Source organism: Trichosurus vulpecula, chromosome 4 (genome assembly GCF_011100635.1).
Source record: "Trichosurus vulpecula isolate mTriVul1 chromosome 4, mTriVul1.pri, whole genome shotgun sequence".
NCBI classification, from domain to species: domain Eukaryota; kingdom Metazoa; phylum Chordata; class Mammalia; order Diprotodontia; family Phalangeridae; genus Trichosurus; species Trichosurus vulpecula.
The window spans coordinates 44,042,133-44,067,263 of record NC_050576.1 but is presented as its reverse complement, the minus strand read 5'-3'; the positions used below and the strand labels follow the sequence as shown (position 1 = coordinate 44,067,263).

General features: G+C 37.0%; 1 protein-coding gene across 1 annotated transcript in view; it reads right to left on the bottom strand.

Annotated features, from left to right (window-relative positions):
• COL24A1 (collagen type XXIV alpha 1 chain) overlaps nt 1-25,131 on the bottom strand; it is a 378,533-nt gene that overhangs the window by 127,735 nt on the left and 225,667 nt on the right. The window contains exons 30-32 of the mRNA XM_036755470.1: nt 7,571-7,624; nt 2,270-2,323; nt 443-496 (exon numbers count right to left, since the gene is read on the bottom strand). Of these exons, the coding sequence (XP_036611365.1) occupies nt 443-496; nt 2,270-2,323; nt 7,571-7,624 (162 nt within the window). The remainder of the gene's footprint in view (nt 1-442; nt 497-2,269; nt 2,324-7,570; nt 7,625-25,131) is intronic.

The following is a 25,131-nucleotide window of genomic DNA, read 5'->3' as shown; positions in this document are numbered from 1 at the left end:
GTTTGCACCATCAGGAACATGTTGGGTAAGGAAATCTCTAAAGTCATGTTTTCTTCATGTTTAACTAAATATGATAAATATACTTTAGGCCAATTTAAGGATGAGATTTAAAAAAAATAAATGAAAATAATAATGACATTTAGATGGTTCTTAAAATGCTTTACATACATTCTCATTTGAGCCTCACAGTAAATTTGTGAGGTAGGTAGACAAGATATCACTATCTCTATTTTACAGATGGAGAAATTGAGTGGGGTGCAGAGATGTAAAGTCCTGTGCAAAAAGTCACACTATCAGAAGTAGCAGAGTCAATATTCAAACCAAAGTCATTTGAATCCAAAGCTAATGCTGGCTCCACTAGGTCATAGTGATTTCACAATAGAAAGATGGATTTAAAAGCAGGTCTTAGATGGAAACAATGAAAATCTTTTTTTGTACTTACAGGTAATCCAAGAGGACCTATGGGCCCTGGGTCTCCAGGAGGTCCAGGATATCCCTGTAATTGAAATAAAAATGTAAAAAGTATTACAAAAGGTTTAGATTCAGTTGCTTTACATTGAAGACAAGTTACAGTAGGCCACAAAACTATCCCTCTCCTCCAAATGACAATTTATCAAAGCTTCTTTGTCATCCCAAGGTGTGGAATGCCACAGAGGTTGCCCTGGGTATAGTCTAGAGAAATAAAGTTAATGTGTTTACAGAGGAACAGGTAGGAGTCTGCTTGATCTGGTTCTCAAGAGCTGATTATTAAATTTTTAGTGTGTTATCTTGGAAATTGGCAAATGCTATAAATTAAGACTATTTAGACTAAAGAAAATGATGAAGAAAATATTAATGATGAAAATTAAATTTGTAAGTATGTTGTGGATACATTTCATCCCATTTCCCTCTGTCGCTGATAGGTGGTTGCTAAACATTTACCAGTAGCACAATAGTGGGAACCTCTTTTTGTTAGTATGTATCACACAGTACATGCCTCATCTCATACTATGGTTTCTAGTCATGGACAGAAAAGCACTTCAATGACACCATATTCTGAAAACTCCAAGAAGGCTATCTTGTCTAAGAAATACTAAAAGATATGGATGGCAAATGTGCTTATGAAGAATGTGACAAGGTACTGAAATCATTACTGTATTTTATGATAGTAACACCGATTCAGTGAATCCCTCAAGACACGGTTGGTTCTTGTTGCTTATCTTTAAATTTGCTAAACTTTTTTTTAGCCAAGAGCAGACAAACATATTTAGGACCTACTGGATTCATTTTTGACAGTTGAGCAGTCAAAACAAAGAGCAAGCCCTTAAGAAATGATTGTGAGATACTAAAATGTGCATCATTGGAAGCATCATGGGATGCTCTCAGGAGATCAAAATCTCTTCGGAGATATTGGAAGTAAGAAAAATTCAGAAATTGAAAAAAATAGCTGTTCAATTTCTTATCTTACTGTGAAACCACATTATGACCTGGAAATATGCGACCTAGATACAAAGGCTATCACTTATTGCTGTCTTGTATAGGTGAGAAGGGTGCAGATTAATCTTTGGTTCTGAGTTCTTTTATTTAAAAAGAATATTATAAACAAGGGGAAAAAATTACTGCAGGGAAGATTTCAGTTCAACATGAGGGGGAAAATGCTTCTAACAATGCTATCTCTCCAAAAATGGAATTGGCCATTTTGGGAGGTAGTAGGTTCCTTATCATAGGTTTTTGGGCTGAGCCTGGATGACCACTTGAAAAGGATTCTGGAGAGGAAATCCTTTTTATTCAGATATGGGTTGAACTATGCAACTTTTGAGGTTCCTTGTGACTCTGTGAGAATTAAATGAGTTTCCCACCCTACATCATGGGTTCATAAAATAGGGTTTTTTTCCCCTTTGCAGTTTTCACAGTGGCCATGATAGAACATATCCTAAATTTACATTGTGAAATTATAAGCAGTAGCAGAATACTAATTGATATTTTCTTATATTTTACTACTCTTTGGTGCTTTCATTAATTACTTAAAACTTTTAATCTCTTGCTTACGTTTAACTATGCCATCTGACATGTATTTTCTATAATTTTATATGCTTGCCTGTGAATTCCCTAAATCACCTAAAAAAGAATTCTGTGAATCCTCTTAAAGGGGAAATTGCTAATAGAAATGTGTTATATAAAATGATACTTTATACTTTCTTTAATTCCAGACAAGCACACCTGCTTCTGGAGTGCCTTTATTTTATCGGTTCTATGGAAGTAAATGCTTTTTAAACCACTGACTGCTTACCATAATTCCCTTTTCTCCAGGTGGGCCCACTGGGCCTGGGCTCCCACGGTCTCCCTTTTAAAAAAGAAAAGAAAAGAAGAATCTTTAGGTGTTTTACGTATCCACAGCAACGTTCCTTTATCTCCAATGTGGTTCAATTCCGAAACTTTTAAAATTTGTGTGTTGTTTTTTCTAAAAAATTATTTTTAAGTTCTAATAGCTTAAAACTACACTAAGAATTTTGGGACACCTGTATAAAGAAGCTTTGTCTTAAAAATAAATAAACTTTTAGAATAGTAGAATCATCTTCAAATTTCTTTTTTCAGGGACTGGCAGGAAAACTCTTATTAACTTGAGGCAAATGTAGTCAGTCAAATATTTTAAGGTGCTTAATATTTGCCAGGCATTGTGCTTAGCACTGGGGATACAAAGAAAAGGCAAAAGATAGTCCCTGGTCTCAAGTGGCTTACAATCAGATGGGGAAGACAGTATGACAACACATAAAAGAAAGCTGAAAAGCAGCTGAGGGGAGGGTTCATTGGGGAAGGTACCTTAGGGAGAAGCATAATGGAAAAGTCAAGAGGAGTGCAGCCTGGTGGGAAATAAAGATACGGCTGGCCTGCGCACCCCTAAACTGAGCTTTGGGTAGGATTTCTCCATCTCCAGTCAATGGAAAGAGAGGCCCCGGGGGCAGAGGGGTCTGTTGCTGTGTGAGTTCCAGGGATGAAGTAATGTTACAGGTAATACTCATGTAAACATGACAAAAACATCTATATACCATATGAAAAGGCCTTACAAGTGGAGAATTCTAAAGATTTGATGGTATATAGAAAAATGTGAGGGTTGAGAGTTTTATTGTACACTGCAAATGTTTACTAATTAATCTGTATAACCCTTGTACAGAAGTCTGTTCCTTTAGCTTGTTCACTTGTTATGTTACAGAATATATTCTTGGAATTGGGGGCACGCAATTAAAACCAGACGCAAATCAAACAGAGTAATAGTTCTGTGTATTTGAGTAGCAAATATTAATTCCTCTTAATACTATTTGAGCTTTTATAAACTTTGAGCATATACCAACATGTAGAGGTAAATTAGAAAGATGAAACATCACAGTTACTTAAAATTCTGAAATGCTTCCATTCGTACTGATTTTTATTACTCATTAAATTTATCTCAGTCAACAAATAAAGTAATCAGCTAGTATTTGCTGGCCAGATCCAACATGCTTAACACTCAACTAAAACTGGGCCCTCCAAATTTACCAATGAGCTTTAACTGTCAAATATAGTGTACTTTTTTTCAGACTTCATCCTTCTTGATCAATGCTGCAGCTGCTGATAATGTTGACTACCTTCTAGATATGTTATTGTGTGTGTGTGTGTGTGTGTGTGTGTGTGTGTGTGTGTGAGAGAGAGAGAGAGAGAGAGAGACAGACAGAAAGACAGAAGAGATGGGAGGGAGACAGAAAGAGGGGGGAGACAGAAAGAGAGGGGGGAGACAGAAGAGGGGAGGGAAGGGAGGGAGGGAGGGGGGGAGAGAGAGAGAGGGAGAGGGAGGGAGGAGGGGGGAGACAGGGAGGGAGGGAGGAAGAGGGAGAGAGAGGGAGAAGAGGGAGAGGGAGGGAGGTGGGGGGAGGATCTTTTTCTTTCCTTGGTCTCCTTGGCTAGATCATTATCCATACCCAACCCCATATGAATAGATGTACCCTAAGACTCAATGTTGAGCCCTCTTCTTTTCTTTCCTTATACTTTGTTTCATGGTGATCACATCAGCTCTCATGGTTCATCTCTATGCAGATGACCGTAAATCTCTGTATTTATCCTTGATTTTTGTCTTGAGAGCCAGGCCCGCATGACTAATTACCTTTTGGTCATTTCTAACTGGATGTCCTTTAGTCATCTCAAACTCAAAATGTACAAAACAGAAGTCATAATCCCCTCACTCCCACCTCCAGACTGATCCCCTTTTTTAACTTTTTGATTTTTGTTAAGGGTGCCATCATCCTTCCAGTCACCCAGGTTCATATCTTCAGAGACAGCCTTGATTGCTCCTTCTCCCTCATCCCTCATATCCAATCACTTGCCAGTACTGCCAATTCTAGCTTCATAATCATTCTCACATCTCACACTTTCTTTCTAATCACTTGGCTTGTTCATCTTAATTCTGGCCCTATTTCATCTGGATCATTGTGATAGTCTTTTAATTGATATTTCTGCATTAGTTTTCCCCCTCTCCAATCCATTTCCAACAAAACTGCCAATCTGCTAATCCCAAAGCACAGGCCTTGTAATTCTCCAACTCAATAAACTCCAGTGGATCCCTGTTACTCCAGGATCAATTATAAGCTGCTCTGTTTGAGATTTGAAACCCTTAACAATCTGGCTTCTCTCTATGTCTCCAGGCTTATTGTATACAACTGGCCTTCATGTAGTCTACATTCCAACCAAACTTGCCTGTTTGCTATACATGGCTTTTTCTCTCTTAATTCTGGACTTTTGTATGAGCTTCCCCCATGACTAGAATGTACTTCTTCCTTATTTTGTTCTCATATAATCCCTTCTTTCCTTCAAAAGCCCGGGTCAAGTGCTGCCTCCTTCAAAAAATCTATCCTGATTCCTCTGGTTGTTGGTACGCTTCTCCTAGAAATTACTTTGTATCTATTGTATCTATATATTCTACATGTACTTTTAAGGCATGTACATGTTATTTCTTCTCAATAGAATATAATACCCTTGAGGGCAGGAACTTTTTTTTAGTTTTTGAAAATCTCTAATGCTTGACACGTAGTGTAGGCTTAATAAATACTTAATGAATAAATGACTACTATCTTAGACATTAGAGAATGGGATGGGAAGATATGACAAAAAGAGGTGTTAGACATCCTCCTGTTCTTAAAATATCCTGAAGACATCCTGTCCTCAAGGAACTTATGACTTGGTTGGGAAGACAAAATACTGGGAAACAAGTTTTGTTATTACCATCATCATCATCATCATCATCATCATTGTCATCGTCATCATCAATAAAATAGTGAGTTGAAATTTATATGATGCTCCATGGCTTACAATGGGCTTTACTAAACTTATTTCATTTGATGAAACAAGGTTAAGCTGTATACCACTGACTATAAATGCCACATGAGTTTAGAAAAGGAGAAATTAGTATTTTATGAAAATTTAATGGAGTTCAGCAGGAATTGAGCTGGGCCTTAAAGCAGATTTGGATCAAAAGGAGAAAGAAGAGAAGGCCTTCCAAATAAAGAGACAATTGAGCTCAAATACAGAAAAGCAAAAATATGCTTGGCAGATGGAGGCAATTGCAAGGAGTAGAGGGTGTTAATGCTGGTAATCTTTGAAAGATGGGCAAGATATTGCATGACTTCTGAGAGGCAAGTGTTATCCTGATTTTCCAAAATGAGAAGAGAATGGAATCTTCAGGCCAGAGGTCAGTGAGTTTGACTTTGATTCCTGACAAAATTCTAGGACAATTATTAAAGGGACACTTAGTAAATAGTTATAAAAGGAAATGGTGGTCACGAAGAATTTGCATGGTTTAATCAAGAACACATCTTGCCACAATGACCACATTTTTTCACGGGGTTTGGGTTATTGAATTAGTATAATAGAGAATTCATGGGAAATAGGTTACCCAGATTTTAGAGAAAATTTGATAAAGTCTCTCTGTTCAATTCTTTTCAGAAAAGAAGGATGATTATGATATTAAGTAGATGATAGTACAGTGGGAGGGATGCAGAACTAGTTGAACAAAAGTAAATAAAAAGCTTACCTTTTCACCAGAGCTTCCATACACCCATTTATCTCTATCTATCTATCTATCTATCAGTCTGTCTGTCTGTCTATCTATTTTTCATAACTAAATCTTGACTTTGTAAGATAAATATGAAGATTCAAAGAAGTTGGATACTATGTGATTAACTCTTGAAAATTAAAAATGGCTCTAAGTGCAATGTGGCCTTTTTTACTCCTACAATGATAAAGGTAGAGAGAAAGTATTAAGGATAACATAGGTTTTAGACCATCTATAAACATTAAATTAATAGTCCTTTAAATGTGAGATCTTGGTTCAATGAGTGACAAGGCAATGGACCACTAGAGAAACTGATTTATATCATTCTTTAAACTAGTCATTAATTGTTCAATGTCATAAACTAGTCATTAAATATTCAATGTCACTTTGGAATGAAGTCTTTGGTGGAGTGCCTCGTGGATCTCTGCTTGGTTGTGTGCAGCTTACTACTTTATTAATAACTCCAGTAAAAGTATAGATGGCTTATTTGGATGGTTATTTTTTAATGATAGTTATTTGGAAAGGCATCAGCTTTGGAGAGAAAGAAGGAAGATTAATTCTGTTTTCAACATGACAGTTTCATAGTGGAGAGAGGGTGTCCAAGTAGAGATAGCTTGTAGGCAATTGGAACCAGGTGTAATATTATCTAATTAATTTAATTTCATGTCATCATTTTACTGTGTGCAATGGATACTACTGTAAGACTTTTTTTGCAGGGAAGGGCATGCCATCCTTTCAGTTTGTAGGAGAGTAAGTCATGCTTTAGCTAGAGGAGAGAAATTTATGCATGGTTATTAACTATAAGTCCATTATAAAGTTGGGATCAAAGGAAAAAGAAGGAATAGAAGACGGTGCTTTTGCCAGTTCCAATGGAGAATCAGCCTTATTTTTTATTTTATTTTTTAAGTCTGGGAGCTCATCATGGAAAATCACTTCTGGGGGAATAATCTCACAGACCTCATTAATCAAATTAAAATTCCACAGCTTATAACCAGGTTTACTTAGAAGAAACTACCTGATTCTTCTATTGTGAGAGAAGAGTTGGAACAGAGACTGGTCCTGCTAAGATGAGGGAATTTTTGCTTCCTTGTTTTATTAAAAGTCAAAGTCAACAAGCATTTATTAAGCACTTAATATATGCCTGGCGGGCCCTATGCCTGGGAATACAAATATAAGTAAAAGAAAGACAGTGCCAGCCCCCAAGGAGCTTACATTCCCCTTTAGCTTGTTTTTCTGATAAATAAAGATTCAAAGAAAATTTACAGGCACAGTGCTTGGCTGGCAATCTCATATTTTCTTTTCAGACTGTTTCTTCTCTAAGAAAAACGTATCTTGTCTTTAGGAAAATCGATACATGGTCAACTTTGTTGCATTAAAGCTTAAGCTCTTAGAGTATATGGGTAACATATATTTTATATGAGATCCAACATGCCTTTTACTAAAGGAAATTAAATCATCTTTGAATTTAGCCTAAGACCCCTAGTTATAAACAAAAGTAAATAAAAAGCTTACCTTTTCACCAGAGCTTCCAGTTATACCAACTTCTCCTGGTAAACCAATAGGTCCCTTTGGGAGAAACAAAATGGAGCTCAGATTCATATGCTACAGTACAATAGACTAAGATGCCCAAGAAAATATTCCATCATGAATTACTGATCTGAGTGCTCCAACAATTAATGATCTGCAGGGATATGCAGTCTTCTCTCTATTCTATCCACTTGGAACAATCCGAAAGTACTATTTTTAAGGTGTCATATCATCCATGTTGTTATGGTGCCATGACCTCTAGAAAACCAAAGCGATATTAAACATGTTCTTTGCCTTTCTCTTGTCTTGAACTTCAAGGCTGAGTTATCTCCTTTCATGCTAGTGAAAGCTATGTAGGTAGCACTTATTTAGTGTTTGAGGTTTGAAAAATGTTTTGCACATGTCACTTTGTCCTCACAGAAACTCCAAGAGATAAATGCTATTATTATCCCCGTTTTGTAGGTGAGGAAACAGAGGCATAGAGAGGTCAAGTGACTTGCCTAGAGTCACAAAAACCAGTCTGTGTCTGAGGTAGGATTCAAACTCAGGTCTTTCTGACTCCACACCCCACACACTATCCACTGCACTACATAGCTGCCTTGAATCGATGGTTAGAAAAGGTGAATGTGACTAAAGCACAAGAGAGCCCAGTTTACAAAAGGGAGTTTTAGTAGTCATAGGTGGAAATTGCTCAAATCTCAACATGAAGTGCATACCTATGTGAAAAACAACACCAAGGGAAGCCCAAACTGAACAAATTTAAATTCATATTAATGTCACTCAACATACATGGTGAAATATGATGAAGACTCTAATTAATCAAATGATGGTTAAAAATCCAAGGACTCTCAAGGAAATGATCAGGATGAAATTTGAGAAACAGTACTGTCTTACCCATAAAAACATGGGGATAATTGTTCTTTCTGAGTCAGTTTTTCAAAGTGGCAGTGTTATTAAGTTGAACATCTATATCTAAACAGATAGGATGCAAACTATCTATCTCTGTCCCTATCCTATCTATCTATCTATCTATCTATCTATCTATCTATCTATCTATCTATCTATCTTTCATAACTAAATCTTGACTTTGACTATAAGATAAATATAAAGGTTCAAAGAAGCTGGATACTAGGTGATTAACTCTTGAAAATTAAAAAATGACCCTAAGTGCAATGTGACCTTTTTCACTCCTACAATGGTAAAGGTAGAGAGAAAAGTATTAAGGCTAACATAGGTTTTAGACCATCTATAAACATTAAACTAATAGTTCTTTGAATCTGAGATCCTGGTCCAGTGAGTGAGAAGGCAATATACCGCTAGAGAAACTGATTTATATCATTCTTTAAAATTTTCTAATAAGGCCAGAAAACCAAAGGAAGGTGTAGTCATTTTGAAGGCTGTCTAATAAGTTCTCCTTGGAAAAGCAAATAAAAGAGTTGTCTTATGTATCCAAAGGCAAATGAAATAGCATTTCAAGGGACATGGTTATCTCATGCTATAGTGTTCATAATTAACATTTGTAAAAAAAAAACCACCATGAAAATAGTCACACAATGCTTCTGAATCTGTTACATTAGATTACTGATTTTAACAAGTAATCTTATAAACCTATTACCCATTTTTGAGCAAAGAAACTTTTTTTTAGGTAGTGAAATTCCATGGAGAATTTGGTAAGAGCATTCATTGTAATCAATATATACTTTGACACAGTGCAAAGGAAGGGCTTTTTAAATGCATTTGTTGATAGTTTGAATTTTTGCTTGGAAAACTATTTGCTCATATCTTTTGACCTCTCTATTGGGAAATGGGTCTTGTATCAAAAACATTGCACAGACTCCTAAATAATATTTATAATCGCTCAAGAGAGTTTGCATAAATGGAATCACAATAAAAAGTGATAGTAACTGCCTTTGACTTTATTATGCCCTAAAGGAACAGTATTAATACAGAGTTTCTCTGTAAATTTCAGATAATAATAATCCCAAACTACTAAAAATTGTAAAAACTACTATAAAGGTTTGAGATATACAAATAACATAGGAACGAACTATTACTACCTTGTTGATATGACAGACAATTTCACAGAATATGAGAAGCCTAAGTGAATCAGAGATTAGAGTTTGAGAAATGAGGAATCTCTTTCTTGACAGAATTTCTCATGAGTAAAAAATTTTATATACACAGTATTCCTAAGGTTCCATAAACATTATCTTATATGAATCTGCTCTGTTTTGAAGTTTTCATCTATGGAAAACAGTACTAATATTGTCAAGCAAGAAGCCAAACATTAATAATTTTGTATTTGAAACCATCCTATATCAGGCAGATAATAAAATAAAAGGTATGGAAGCACAGAATAAACCTGATGCTATTCCAAGTTTGTTTTTGTTTTTCACTATTAGGCTGAATTAGCCTTTAAAAAAGACTAAAAAGAGGAATGTTTTAATTTTGGAATAATTTTCATAGTAACGATATTCTCTTTTCACAGTTTCTCCAGTGTCCTATGTCTGTTTTGTTCTTAATAGTGAGTTTCTGCCAATAACAGTGCAATTTGAGCTGTCCCATTACTGTATCAGATGACTGCTTCTCAGGGCAATATGCTTCCATTAAAATAAATTTGGAAGAAACTGTCAGAGATGAATGTTACACTGTTTTTCTTAGTTTCACACAATTAATTTCCCAGAATATTTCAAGTAACTCCCTCCTCAGTTTTCCAACTGAGTATTTTGTGTCTGTGACAAAATAGGAATTACAATTCAGTCCTTACACACATGCTCATGTAAATTGAATCACAACAGGGGCAGCACTGTCACTTTTACCTGTGTAGAAGACCAATCGAATTCTGTAATACTATTCCAGGCTGGCACTTGCATTATGGATTGGACTTCTCATTCATTTTCAAGTTGAGGGCTGGGGAAATACCAGCAGATTGCATATTCTAGAGACTTTGACAAGTAGCATATTATGGGCATTTGCGGTACATGCTTTGTGGAGGCATTTCAACGTTCGAATCTGAAGTAAGCCAATAGTTCAAGTCAAGTATCTCAGACATCCAACCTCCAAATAAGTTCCTTATCCCAGTGGAACAGAGTAACAGAATTTTAAGGCTAGGAAGGACCTTAGCATCTATCTATCTAGTCACGGGAGGGAGAGGATTCCAGGCATGGTAGACAGCCAGAGAAAAGGTATGGAGTGAGGAGATGGAGTGACATAAGTGAGAAACAGAAGGAAGACCATTGTCACATAAAACATAGATGAAGTCAAAGTATAAACAATGGCAAAGGTGGAAAGGGACTACGTTGTGAGGGACTTTAAAAGTCAAACAGAAGATTTTATTTTTGGTCTTGGAGGTTAATAGGGAGCCCCTGAAGTTTATTGAGTAGGGGAGTGACATAGCTAGATCTGTTATTCAGGAAGATCAATCTGACAGAGTTGAGGATGGATTGTAGAAGGGGAAAATGAGGCAGGGAAACCAACCATAAGGCTAGTGAAATAGTCCAGGTAAGATATTATGAGGGCTTGCACCAGGGCAGCGGTGGTTTCAGATGAGAGAAGGGGACATGCATGAGAGGTATTGCAAGTGCAGAAGTGATAGGCCCTGGCAATGGATTGGATACATGATATGAACTGAGTAAGGAGCAGAGGATGACACCTTGGCTGTGAACCTGAGTGACTGGAAAAAGAGAATGGTGCCCTCAGCAGTAAAAGGAAAGTTCTGAAATATGAGAATGTTTGGGACATGGATAGTTTAAGATATTTGTGAAATATCTGGTTTGAAATGTCTGATTGGCAGTTGGAGATTTGAAAATGGACACCAAGAGAGAGGTTAGGGCTAGTTAAATAGATCTGAGAATCATCACTGGAGAGGTGATAACTGAATCTATAGGAGTTGACATCACCAAGAGAGACTGCACAGAGGGAGAAGAGAAGATGGTCCAGGACAGATCTTTGGGGGACACCTATGGCTAGGCAGCATGACTTAGATGAGACCCAAAGCAACTGATACAGAGTGAAGGGAGCAGAATCAGGAGGACAATTTACACAATAACACCACACTGATCAAGGCAGTGACCAATCACAATTCCAGATGTCTCATGATAAAACATGATACTTAGTTACTGATAGGTGATGGACTCAGAACATAGAATGAGACTGTTTTTTATATTGTCAATGTGTGAATTTGTTTTATTTGATTATACATGCTTGTAACAAAGGTTTAATTTTTCTTGCTTTCTCAGCAGAGGAGAAGGGGTAGGGAAGGAGGCAAGAAAAATTTCATTTGAAAAAAAAAAACAAAAAAATAGCAAAGGAAACTGAGAAGGAATAGGGAGAAGTAGGAGAGAGCAGTATCACAAAAACTTTAGAGAAGACAGAGAATCCAGTAGAAGGGAGTGACCCACACCCTGTGATAGGTTTCAGAGAGGTCAAGAAGGATGAAGATTAGAACAGATTGATTGATCAAGGGAATGCTTTGAACAGTTAGGGGTGACATGGTCAGTCTTTGGATAGAGTTTACTTAGATTTTGCAAAGCATTTGATAAATTCACTCTATTCTTGTAGAAAAGAAGATGAGTTTTGGCTGTACATTAATACAGTTAGTTAGATCTGGAATATTTGATTGGTTGGACCCAAAGAGTAGTCATTCACAATTCAATATCACTTTGGAAGGAGGTATTCAGTGGAACTACCCAGGGATCTGCACTCCACTCTGTGTGATTTAACATTTTTTAACTAGTAACTTGAATAAAGACAGAGAGGATAAGTTTATCATATTTGCAGAGGACATATAAGGATGGGGTGGGAAAGAATAGCAGATACACTGGATTCAATATCCAAAAGAATCTTGAAAGGCTAGAATAGTGGGCTGAGTCAAATAAGATGATTTTTTAAAGTATGGAGGCAATCAGAGTTACATGACTTGCCCAGGATCGCACAGCTAGTAAGTTTCTGAGGCTGGATTTGAACTCAGGTTCTCCTGACTCCAGGGTCAGTGCTCTATCCACTGTGCCACTTAGCTATCCAAGAGGACTTTAATGGAGATAAATGTAAAATCTTATACTGGATTTAAAAAAAATTAAATTTTATAGATATAATATTAGGGAGGTGGTTAGAGATTAGTTTACTAGGAAAAATATCTGGAATTTTATTGACTATAAGCTCATTATAAATAGAAGTTCTGTTTTAAGCTGTATTAAGAGAGTCTGTCTGCATTCCACCATGATCAGAGTTTCTATGGACAATGTGCTCGATCCTGGGTACCATATTGGAGGAGAGACATGGATAAACTACTTTAAATCCATAAAAGCCTGCTCAGATGGCTGGCTTCTGTTGATCTTATTGCCAGAAGGGGCAACACTGGCATAGCAGAAATGGTGTTGGACTTGGAATCAGGAACCCTGGGTTTAAATCCTGCTTTAGATGTTTACTATCTCTCTGATCATGGGCTATTATTGTCTGGTGGCCAGTCCACTTAGCCTATTACAGTCTCAGGTTCTATGATGTTAAACTACTTGCATTACTTGCTTCACAAGGTTGTTGTAAGGAAAACACTTTGCAAATCTTAAAGGGTTATATAAAAATAATGAATAATTTTTTGTTCTAATATACTATTTTAAGATACAAATTTCTTCTCAGTGGAATATTTGTCTATGTTTCTCAATCTTCATGAAAATATTTATGTTCTTTACATCTTTTGTCATCTTCTTGGCAGAGAATGTAAATTCCTGAATGGTGGTTCTTCTTCAAGTACTTCTTGGGTTTTGGGCTGTGATTTAACAAGAACTGGCTATCATTCCCAACATGGAGGATCTCCAGTCTATCCTTTCCTGCTGCTCCACACCTTTGAAATTATAGACGTGCTGCCAATGCTAGTGAGTTGGTATTATAGAAGTTCCTGGAACTTTTTATAGGAAAAGAATTATACAAGCCTTCCTCTTTTCCTTATCAAACTTAGGTACAACTATTTTCAGCTGTACGCTACTGAGAAAATGAAATGGTACTGGACACATATAGAATAACCAGAAAGGACTTCGGGGATGCTTTAGTCTAGTCTCATTTTACAGATGAGATAATTAAGGCTTAGAGAAGTTGGATGACTTGGCCAAGGCTGAACGGCTTTCCAGAAGCCACATGCACCAAATTGCTCATGGCAGAGCAGAAGGGAGGCCAGCAAGTGTAACTACATCATGTAACTAATGGCCCCTTCTGGCTCTCAAATCTTTGGATGAATCATTGTCTTGATGATAAAACACAAACTCCTCAGTCTGGAGTTTAAGTCTACACACAATCTGGCTTCAACATTTTCCCAGCATCATTTCAGGTTCCTATGCCCTCTACACGAAAGTTAAATTTACCAGCACAACCACTAGCTTCTCCCTGAAGTTAACATTCTATCTGCATTTGCCATTCCCTTGTTCTTAAAAGGTTTTCTTTCTTCATCTCTGCCTCTTAGAATCATTGTCTTCCTTTATGAATTAGCTTAGGTGCCACCTCTTCCACTGTAGGCCATCTCTGATCCACCTAGCTATTACTTTGTATTTACTTATCTGTGGACATGCCACATTGATGAGTAAACTGTGAGTCATCGAGGGCAGGGATTCTTGCTTTTGGATCCCCATGGTGCTTCCCATGTAGTAAGAATTTAATGGCTGTTGGATTGAATTGAGTTGCCCTCATTATGTGAATACATTGTACATACTTCAGTCAACCCTTTTCAAAATGCTCCTAGAATCCCAACCACTTTATGTCTGCATGTGTTTCTTTTCTCTCTTCTTCTCTCTTAACGGATCCCTCTAGAGCTTCCAGTGTCGATTCACTTAGGAGGACCTGCCTCAGTCTAACCCTCTTCAACTGGACAAGCACACACTAGGCACACAATAAATATCTGAAGAATTAAATTAAATGTGGAATCCTAATTTTCAACAAGGTTGAAATGCCACAAGATCCTACTAAACACAACTGCCACATTTTCTGAAATCATGGCAACGAGAAACATCAAGAATAAATGAGAATGAGTTGTCTGGCTTCTGTGCTGGGTATTTCCAAGCAATCCTCCCATTGTTGCTAATGAAAAACTTGCTGACACTTTGACATAAAAGAATTACGGGTATTTCCACTGAAGAACAGCCAAATACCCTTAAGAAAGCTAAGATTTCTTTTTTCAGTGCAACTGTCTGAACTTCTTCAATTGGCATGACAGGTAGAAAACTTTTAAAGAAGGTATTAAGTCTGTATTGCAGCCTAAAATAAAAATAGTTTATTCTAAGCTAACAATAGCAATGCCTTATATCAAGCTCTTCGAAAAAAAAGTTATTTTAAAAAGCAACTTATTTCTAGCAGTAGTCTATGGCGGGGTAGAGGAACAGTTTTGGAAAATTTGGCAGACAACATACTGCTGTGGCTTTCTGCTCCTATGAAATTTAAACAGTGGAATAATTTTAAAATTATGTAGCAAGAATTTATGCCATTGTGTTTTGATTTGGGGATAATTTGTTTTTCTCTTAAATGCTTTTTGTTCTCTAAAGGAGGGAGCATGATTAGCTGCCTTAGGAGGCTATGATATACGTTCTCTCAGAGTGGAATGTCCATCTTGTTATTCATTTCTCCAAACGTACTTTAGGCCTTGTAGGCCTAGATTAAGGACAGTCTTTTTCCTCAACTTTCCCACAGTGATCTCTCATGATACTTAGCCACAGACCCACAGAAATCTTAAGGGTCCATCTAGTTCAACACTTATCTTCCTTGAAGATTCTCTCTATAACATCTCCAAGCAGTGCACATCCCATTTTGCCTGAGGTTCTCCAGCAAAGGGGTGCCCACTAACTGCTGAAACAGCCTATTTCCTTTTTGGTAGATCTCAAATTGTTAAAAAAATTTTTTTCTTCAAGGGACAGCCATTGGTTCTAGTTCTGTGCTCTGGAGCTAGGCAGTAAAAGAATATTTTTCTTCTAAACTGATAGCCCTATGCTACCTTCTTTCCATTGCCAAGTTTTTTTCCAGGCTACATATCTCCATTTTTCTTCAAACCATCCAAGCCAACATGGCATGATCTTAAGACTGCTATCCTGGCTATCCTTTGCTAGAGGCCTTCCAGCTTATCAATCCCTCTTCTAGAATCAAGCAGGCACCTAGAACTGAACACAGTACTCCAGATACGGTTTGACCAGGATAGTGTAGATGGTGGTACCATCATATGACTTGTTCTGCATCTTAATACTCTTTAAATACAGCCTAAAATGCCATTAGCATTGGTTGCTATAATATATATTGAGCTGACAATTCCTTAAAACTCTCATATTTGTTTTCAGATGAACTGCTATCTAGACAACTCTTCCCATTTTATACTTATGAAGATTTTTGGAACCCTAGTATAAGACTTAAAATTTGACCCACTTAATTTCATTTTCTTAGGTTCCGCTCCATCTTTGAGATCTTTTTGGATATTGATTCTATTATCCAATGAGTCATCTTTCCTTCCCAGCCTCAAGTCATGTGTAAGTTTGATAGGTATATGATGTCTTCATTCAAGTCATTGATAAAAATGGTAAATACAGATCCCCGTGATCCAATAAAGACATCCCTCCAAGTTCACATCGAACCATTGAATTGAGCCAGCAACAACTTCATCTCACTGCATTATCATCTAGTACACAAATGTCAATCTTTTCCTGAAGGATGGTAGGAGAGACTTTATCAGACTTATTTCCTGGGTCACAATAGATAAATTGGTAAACTCAGTTTTCTCATTTGCCAAATGAAGATAATATTTATACCACTTACCTTGGAGAATTCCTAAGTACAAAGTTCTTTGTGTATCTCAAAGTTATATGTTATACCTCTCTATCTTGTCAGTGAGGATATCAGGAGAGATTTTGTTAAGTGCCTTAAAAATCCTAACACACATACGTGTGGCCTTATCATTCTCTGCTTTACCCTCTTGTAACAGGTACCACAAAGTGCTAAGACTGGGTTCTTGCTAAATACAAGTAGTTTCCTGCTATGCTAGTCCTTCGCATTTCAACGAGTTACAGATGGCAAACTGTAGGCCTCTTTGTAGGACTTAGTGGGTCTGTGTATCTTCATCTCCTCTCCTATGTTTTTTTTTCATTGAGGCTCTGAATTCTTTTTTAAATTATTATTTATTTATTTAATATTTTTAGTTTTCAGCACTGATTTCCACAAGAGTTTGAATTACAAATTTTCTCCCCATTTCTACCCTCCCCCCCACTCCAAGAAGGCATATATTCTGATTGCCCCATTCCCCAGTCAGCCTTCCCTTCTGTCACCTTACTACCCCCCATCCCCTTTTCCTTTACTTTCTTGTAAGGCAAGATAGATTCCTACGAGGTTCTGAATTCTTATCTTCTCTTTCATTGGGGAAACTTCTTTCTTTTTCTTCATCTCCATCAGGCTCTGATTCCTAGGAGAATGGGGCTCCCTGTAAGGGCCACATGTAGGTGGCATTCTTGAGGACCATGTGAAGCCCAACAACTCTATGTCTGTGTTTTATCTTTTTTCTCTCTGTTCTCTTCCATAGGAGATTCCCCTTTGGAGCTTCTGGCACCCTCTCCCTTAGGAAGATCTTCCTCTATCTAACCTTATTCTCAGGCCCTGAGTTTTTTCTGTTTTATGTGTGTAAGTCATGTCCTCAATGAGATTATTGTCTTGGATGACAGGGATTTTGCCTTTTACTTCTCTTATGTATAAGCTAACACAATGTTGGACAAATAGCAGGAGCTCAACAAATACTGGTCGGGTGGATTTGAATACATGGCAAGAACAAATAACAATTGATAAATGTTACAAAGAAGCAGACAAGACTTGATATTAGGAAAAACTTCCTAACAGAGTACTCCAAAAATCTAGTGTGCTGCCTCAGAGACACCCTCCCTACTCATTGGAGGTTTTTATGAACAGGGTAGGTGATCCCTTCTTGGGTTTGTCAAAATAGGGATTTCTGTAATCAAGAAAAGGTTGGGCTAGATGAACTTTAAGGTCCCTTTCAACTCTTTGTGATTCTGTGACAAAAGTAAATCAACTTTTGATTATTTGGTAGCTGAAGATATAGTCAATTATTTGGGCTCTTTTTAAATCTTCCCTTTCTCTGTCTCTCTCTCTGTTTCTCTCCTTTCTCCTCTTTCTCTGTCTTTGTCTCTATCTCTGTCTCTCTCTGTGTCTCTGTGTTTGTGTCTATATTTCTTTCTTAATTTAATGCTTATTAGAATGTCCATTAAAACACGGGGAAAAGTACAAGGGGTCAAATTTGACAGTCAATGTAGTTACTTTGTAGGAGTTTTGACAAAGTGGACAAACTCGTGATCAAAATATGGTTCCTGATTTATGGGTGCTTTTCATTTATTCCCATCCTCCATTCCCAAAGATAGAAGTCAAATGTAGATCTTACTACACAGATATTTTATATAAAGCTATAATTGGAGGATACTTTGGGATTCATCTTCATTGGCCCCTTACACAGAGCACCTACATCATGCTCTTCCTCCCTTTGTGCCTAGCTTCATCTGTTAAAACATTGACTAAACTTTTTTAATCTTAAAGTCTAGTAAAAAAAAATCTCTCAAGATCATTAAGAGGAGAACACCAGAAGCATAAGTTAGTTTGGCTTTATTGACATCATTATAAAGCTGAACAGCACCCTGAAAGAACCTCTAGTCTAACTCTTTCAACTTAAAGAGAGATTTACATGCAAGCCATCCCAAATTGGTAAAAAAAAATGCTATTATATTTTTAAGGACAGAGATTGTTTGGTTATCTTTATATGTTTAGTGACTGGTACGGTGACTTGGATATAGTAGGCCAGAGACTGGACTTGTTAGTTCATTGGAGAGGGAAAATCCCTCTACTAATGCAGGTTGGCACCATGCCTATGACTTAAAATCTTAGAGAGTTACTGAAAGCACTGAGAAGTGAAGTGATTTTTGCAGGGTCACCCAGCCAGTTGATGTCAGGGGTTGGTCTTGAATCCCAATCTTCCTGGCTTCCATTTTCATTCTATCCACAATTCTGTCTTGCTTCCTGCACATAGCAGGCATTTAGTAGGTGCTCAATATTGTTCGTTGTTGTTCAGTCATGCTAGACTCTTTGTGACCCCTGGGATTTTCTCAGTAAAGATAAAGAAGTGGTCTGCCATTTCTTTCTCCAGCTCCTTTTACAGATGAAGAAACTGAGGCAAATGGGGTTAAGTGACTTGCCCAGGGTCACAGAGCTAGTAAGAGGCTGGATTTGAACTCATGAAAATGGTGCTCAATGAATTAAACTGAATTGACCTCTGGAAATAAGTTGCAAGATCTTTCTCAAAAATTTGTTTACAATGTTTAGCAACTTTTCCTACTAGGAAATTTTTTTACTACATCTAAACCAAGACTTTCCTAGTTTATTTTGTCTATTTCTTATTTTCTGTCCCTAGTGGAGAAAAACAACAGGTTATAAATACACACACACACACATAAAATTACAAGTTGAAGGGTAATAGTAACTGCTGACTTAGGTGACATTTGAATTTAAAATTCCATATTAGTATTTAAGTATTCTGGTACTATGTCCATTTTTTTGGTCCCAGGGTCACAATGCCCACGCAGTTTGCAATCAACTATATTCTTTTGAGTGTTTATGAGACCTTTATGTCTAGCCAAAAGTTTCCTGATCTTAATTTGGTCAGTTTGATCACTCTGTGATTGCCTTATTAACTAACATCCCAGGGAAACATACACATATTTTAATAAATACCTTACATTTAAATGTATATAGTGCTTTAAAATTTATAAAGTACTTTCCAAAGTACATCATCTCAGTAAATTGTATACTTAGAAGAATTATCGCCATTGGGCAGATAAAGAAACTGAGGCTGTGAGAGATTAAGTAATATGCCCAAGGTCACAATCTGGCCTCTGGCAGAGCTGAGACCTGAAGCTAGAAATCTCAGTTCCAGTCCAATGTTCTTACCCTATGGTACTGGTCTTAGTAGCATTTATATAGGAAAGAAAAGTTTCTATATGTGATCAAGATGAAAATTAATTGTCATTGGAAACCTGACTGTCCTACTGGAAAATTTAAAGTATTTGCCACCAAACATGGCTGGGTAGGACCATCTTCAATGTAATTTCACCATAACAGCCTTTGGTTCCTTCTGCCTACGGACACAAAGGGAAAAAGAATGAGCTGTATAGATCTTTTACTTCCCCGGCTACTGTCTTTTAAAGAGTGAAGGAAGTAATGAAATGGTTTCATACTTATAAAAATTCTCTTTTAAATATGAGCTGGCTGTAATTATGAGTAAAATAAAATCCAGATTTTACTTCATGGCTTTTCTCAAAGTCAAATGGACTATGAGAGCTAAAAATTCAATGAACCTTTATTCTCTCCCCCCTCCCCAAGAGGTAGTGGTGCCCCCAATTAGGCTGTGTTGTCAAGTTCATGAAAAAAGTGAAGATTCACAAAGAGAACAGATTTCAAAAGCAAAGACCTTATTTGCATGGCAAATGTAACTGTAATGAAATTCCTTTCAAAATGTTCCTAAAGGATTAAGGAAGAAAAATTCACTAAATCTCAAACTATAGGAAAGATTAGTTTATTAATCTAGGGCTTCAGAACACATGTAAAATATTCAGAAAAAATGTCATTAGTGAATTTGAAAAGAATAGGTTTCATTGTTCTCAAAAAAATGTTTTCTCAATAACATCTAAGTTTATAAAGGAACAGATGTCATGTTCCAGTTAGAACAACCCTGGAAACACATGTGGTCAACATATCGCTAAAAATTAATTCATTATGTTAATGTACTATATAGAAGATCAGCAAAAGAGACACAAAATCTGAGCACTAATTTGGGTTTATTTTTATTTGAAGTTGACATCTGAAGAAGTCACATCCTGTAGTTGGCGCCTCGTGATGAAGAGTACACTCTGCTGGGATATTAGATCCAAACCAGAGTTTTAAAATTATGCTTTTCTGGAATTCTTTCAACTCTTTGTAATAAAATTTGTAAAATGTAGAGCACTGGTTAAAGTGATATTTAATATATACATATCTATGTTAAAAACCAGCAATTTCATATTCACTAATATTTTGCTTATGAATGCTGCTGTCACTGAGGGCAGCTAGGTGACCCAGTGGATAAAGCCCTGGGCCTAGAGTCAGGAAGACTCATCTGCCTGAGTTCAAATCCAGCCTCAGATACTTATTGGTCGTATGACCTGCTCAGCGAGTCACTTAACCCTGTTTGCCTCAGTTTCCTCATCTATAAAATGAGCTAGAGAAGGAAATGGCAAACTACTCCAGTACCTTTGTCAAGGAAACTTCAAATGAGGTCACAAAGAATCAGACAAGACTGAAATTGACTGAACAGTTGGGCTGCTGTCACGACTCAATAGATCATTAGCTTGTGATATTTTTATTTCTCAGGCAGTATTCCCTGCCATATAATTTAATCTTGGCCTATCATGATGTAAAGGGAGTGAGCATCTCATCAACCCAGATTCAAGATACAAGATGAGATGTATATTTTTGGACAGAGCCAATGTAGGGATTTGTTTTTCTTGACTATATGTATTTGCTACAAAGATTTTGTTTTTGTTTCTCCTCTTTTTCAATGGGAAATTAGTATTCGGGGAAGAAGGGGTATAGTAGGGTTGCAAAAAAAACAGATAAAAGAGAAGAAAGAAAAGATGATCACTGAAGCATTTTTTAAGTATACAGAGCAGAAGGAAATCCAGAAAGAAACACAGATAAGTAGGCTATCTTAGAAACTTACATGCTGAATTTATTATAATTGAAGTAATTTAAAGGAAAGTTGTACAGAATAGAGATGCACAGTTTCATGTATAGTATTTTTTTCTCTTTTCCTTTATATGTGGAAATGCTATTTAATTTGGTGTTTGTGAAGTTTGGAATAAAAAATGAAAAAGAGATTGAAAAGATCTTTTTGGTCATCTAAATCAGTGGTGTCAAACAGAAATAGAAATGGGGGTCACTAAACCATACATAAGGATCCTTGTAGGCTGCATAATGCCTTAGAAAATCACATATTAACATTATCTATCTCTATTGCATTTTTATGTATTTTGTTAAACATTTCCCAATTACAATTTAATTTGGTTTGGGCCCACTCTGATCTAGGTCCAATCCCTCCCAGAATGATGAACACCTTCTCTCCATCCCCTGTCCCCACTACTCTCAAGAAACAGTCATCCAGCCTCTACTTGAAGAGCTTTAGTAATGGAGAATTCACTACCCTTTGAGGTACCACTTCTATTTGGGGACAGCTTGACGGATTAGGACATTTTCCCTTTTATAGAGCCAAAATCTACTTCCTTGCAACTTCCTCTCACTCCCTCCCATCCATGGCTCATAGTTCCGTCCTCTGGACACAGAAGTCTAATCCTTCATCTCCATGGCAATTCTTAAACTATTAGAAGGCACCAGTCGTAGTCCAATGGACTACAGATGAGGAAGGAGGCCTATACTATAAGACATAATCAATATGTCAATTTCTTTTGCGTTGCTATATTTCTTTGTTGTGAAAGGATATTATGGGCGGGGGGGGGGGTAGATGACAGAGGGAATGTCCTTGGGAAATATCACTGTAAAATTTTTTTTAAAAAAGAAATATAACATATGCCCATTTTTCATTAACAAACCTAAACCTATTTGTTTTTGTGAAAAGTCGTTTATTGTTAAATCTGTTTTCCTTGAAATGATCTTCCTCTTTGCCATTGGGACAATAGCCTATCACACCTCTCTATTTCTATATTTACTGTTTACTTTTTCCTGGAAGCCTTTTCCCAAGATGACTTAACAAAGATACCAAGCAAACAACATGGCGAATCATTCTGGGGCCTGACAATTACGACACCTGTGTAAGCACACTCTCAAGCACACCTGGATATCACTTGGAAGCTCATTCTCTTAAACAAATCCTGTTACATTTTTATTGGAACTTTTTTATGTCTCACTAAGAAAGGAATGTTTCACTCAGAGTGTGAAACACTTTTGTTTTTTATTCTCTCAACTCACCTCTGACGTGGATGATGCTCATTAATGGCAGAATAGGGAATTAAAATTGCAATTAGCAGGCAACAAGCATTTATTAAGCCCTATTATGTATCAGGTGCTGTGTTAAATGCTTTACAAATATTATCCTATTGGATCCTCAAAACAACCCTAGGAGGTAGATGCTATTATTATATCCATGTTACAGTTGAGGAAACCAAGGCAAACAGAAGTTAAGTGACTTGCCCAGGGTTTCATAGCTATTAAGTATTTGTGGCCACACTGGCCCTCAGGCCTAGCCCCTGGGGCCACCAGGCTACCTATCAATACCTTTGGTTATTTTCCTTTTATTCTTACCATTAATTTAAAAACTTTTCAGTTTTTGTATCTTTGAAGACACTTTATATTAGTGTTATTTATAAAGTGTGACTTTCTCATCTGAAAATGTGATGCTACCAACAAATCAGTGATTAGTTACCAGACACATGGCCACTGAACCAGAAATGTAACCTTATCTCATTATTCTATGATTCTGTCCAAAACCAAAACACAACAGTTAATAATGTGCTTCTAATTTCTTGGGTCTCATGATACTATGCTGAATTAACAGAAAAAAATATGGTTCCTGCAGTGACATTGTATTAAAGGAAGCCAAATATTATTTGCAGTGGAGATAAAAATCCTGGGTTCAAACCCCAGCTCTGCTATTTATAACTGGTTGACTTGGGTGAAGTCTTTTCCCTGTTCTGGGACTCAGCTTTCTCACTAGATGCCCTCCAAGGTCCTTCCTGTTTTAAATCTATGATTCTATGAACAGCATACCTGGTACCTTGCAAAGTCTTTTCAATGAAATCCATAATAATAATTATTAATGATAATAATAATCCACATTTTTATCATTCTTCAGGGTTTATAAAGCACTTTACTGACAATAATCCTTTGAAGAAGATAATGTAGGTATTATCATTCCCATTTTATACATGAGGAAATTGAGGCTTAAGTGATTTACCCAAGATCACATGTCTAGCTAGGATATGACTTCACCTGAAAATGTGGAGGTATATACGTGTTTGACTGCAGAATTTATATTCTGGCCTTCCTTTGTCCCAGCACTTAGTATAGTGCCAGGCAAACAGAAAACACTTAATAAAAGCTTGTTGACTAAGCTCAGTAAAAAAAAAAAATTTCTGCTTTATGAGGCTTACAGTAGCTCTACCATAAGTGTCCTTCATTTTCTGTGTGTTGGGGTATGTGGGGCAGCCAACTGGCACAGTGGATAGAGATATGGCTCTTGAGACAGGAGGACATGAATCCAAATCTGACCACAGACAATTATTAGCTGTGTGACCTTGGGCAAGTTACTTAACTCTGTTTGCCTCAGTTTTCTCATCTGTAAAACAAGCTGGAGAAGGAAATGGCAAACCAGTTCAGTATCTTTGCCAAGAAAATCCCAAATGGGGTCACAAAGGCTCAGACATGACTGAGTTGACAAATAAGAATAAAATTAGGGAGTGGCAGACATTCTCCAACCCAGCAACTACACACTAAGGGAACCCCCCCAAAGAAGAAGAGTTTGTGCTCCATTAGGTAAATAGAGTCTTTCCCGGATTCTTGGATACCCTAGGAGGGTCACATACAGCCAACATTTCTGCATACAAAAGGGAATAAGGTCCATTAAATGGAACAAAATCAAATGCCATCAAGCTAGGACACTGATCTCATGAGAATGTACAGCAGGATAGTGTGGCTGACTACTGTATCAAATTAGCTTCTTTAAAATAATTTTGTTTTTTCCCTCAACTCCAATAAAATTCTCCTGCACATTCTAAACTCATTAAAGCAGCTAGTTTATCGTGTTCCACTACTTTTCAGAAACTAATAACACTTGATAATACATCCTTATTTAATTTGTTTACTTTAATTACTAGGATCCAAAACAAACTGATTCAGCCCCCAGGGTTATATAATAGATTTTTGTCCCTTTTTTCTTTAAAATTCTTCTGCTTTCTGACTTGGACTTAGTATCTTAGCAAGTTAGGAGTAATGGAAATGCATCCCCAAGGGAACTCTGGAATGGCTTGCAAGGTGCTACTTAAAAGTGTCTGTAACTTACATAGGACTTCCAGTTGAATGGGATATCAGCGATCATCAGAACAAGACAATCATAACAGGAAGCAGCATATTTCTAACTAGTCCAACATTATTAAATTAATAAATAACACTTTTGAATGTGAAATACCTTCATTGTACATTTGGGAAGCTGAGTTCAAGGGGTGTGAGGTGCCTTGAGAGAGCTAGAGGACAGACCATGACGTCCAAGACCTGCTTCTGGGTCCTTTTGCTCCGTAGCTTACTACTATCTACTGGGTCCTCTTGGGCTACAAATTTGATTTGGATTATATGAACTACTTCACCAGTCTCCCTTCTCTTAGTACATCTGCAGCAAGGCTTCTTGATTATTGGGCCCTGTGGGTAAAGCTGTTTACCTAGCCGCATCACAAATGGACAGATCCTTGGGCCTAGGGGGATTCTCTACATGTCAA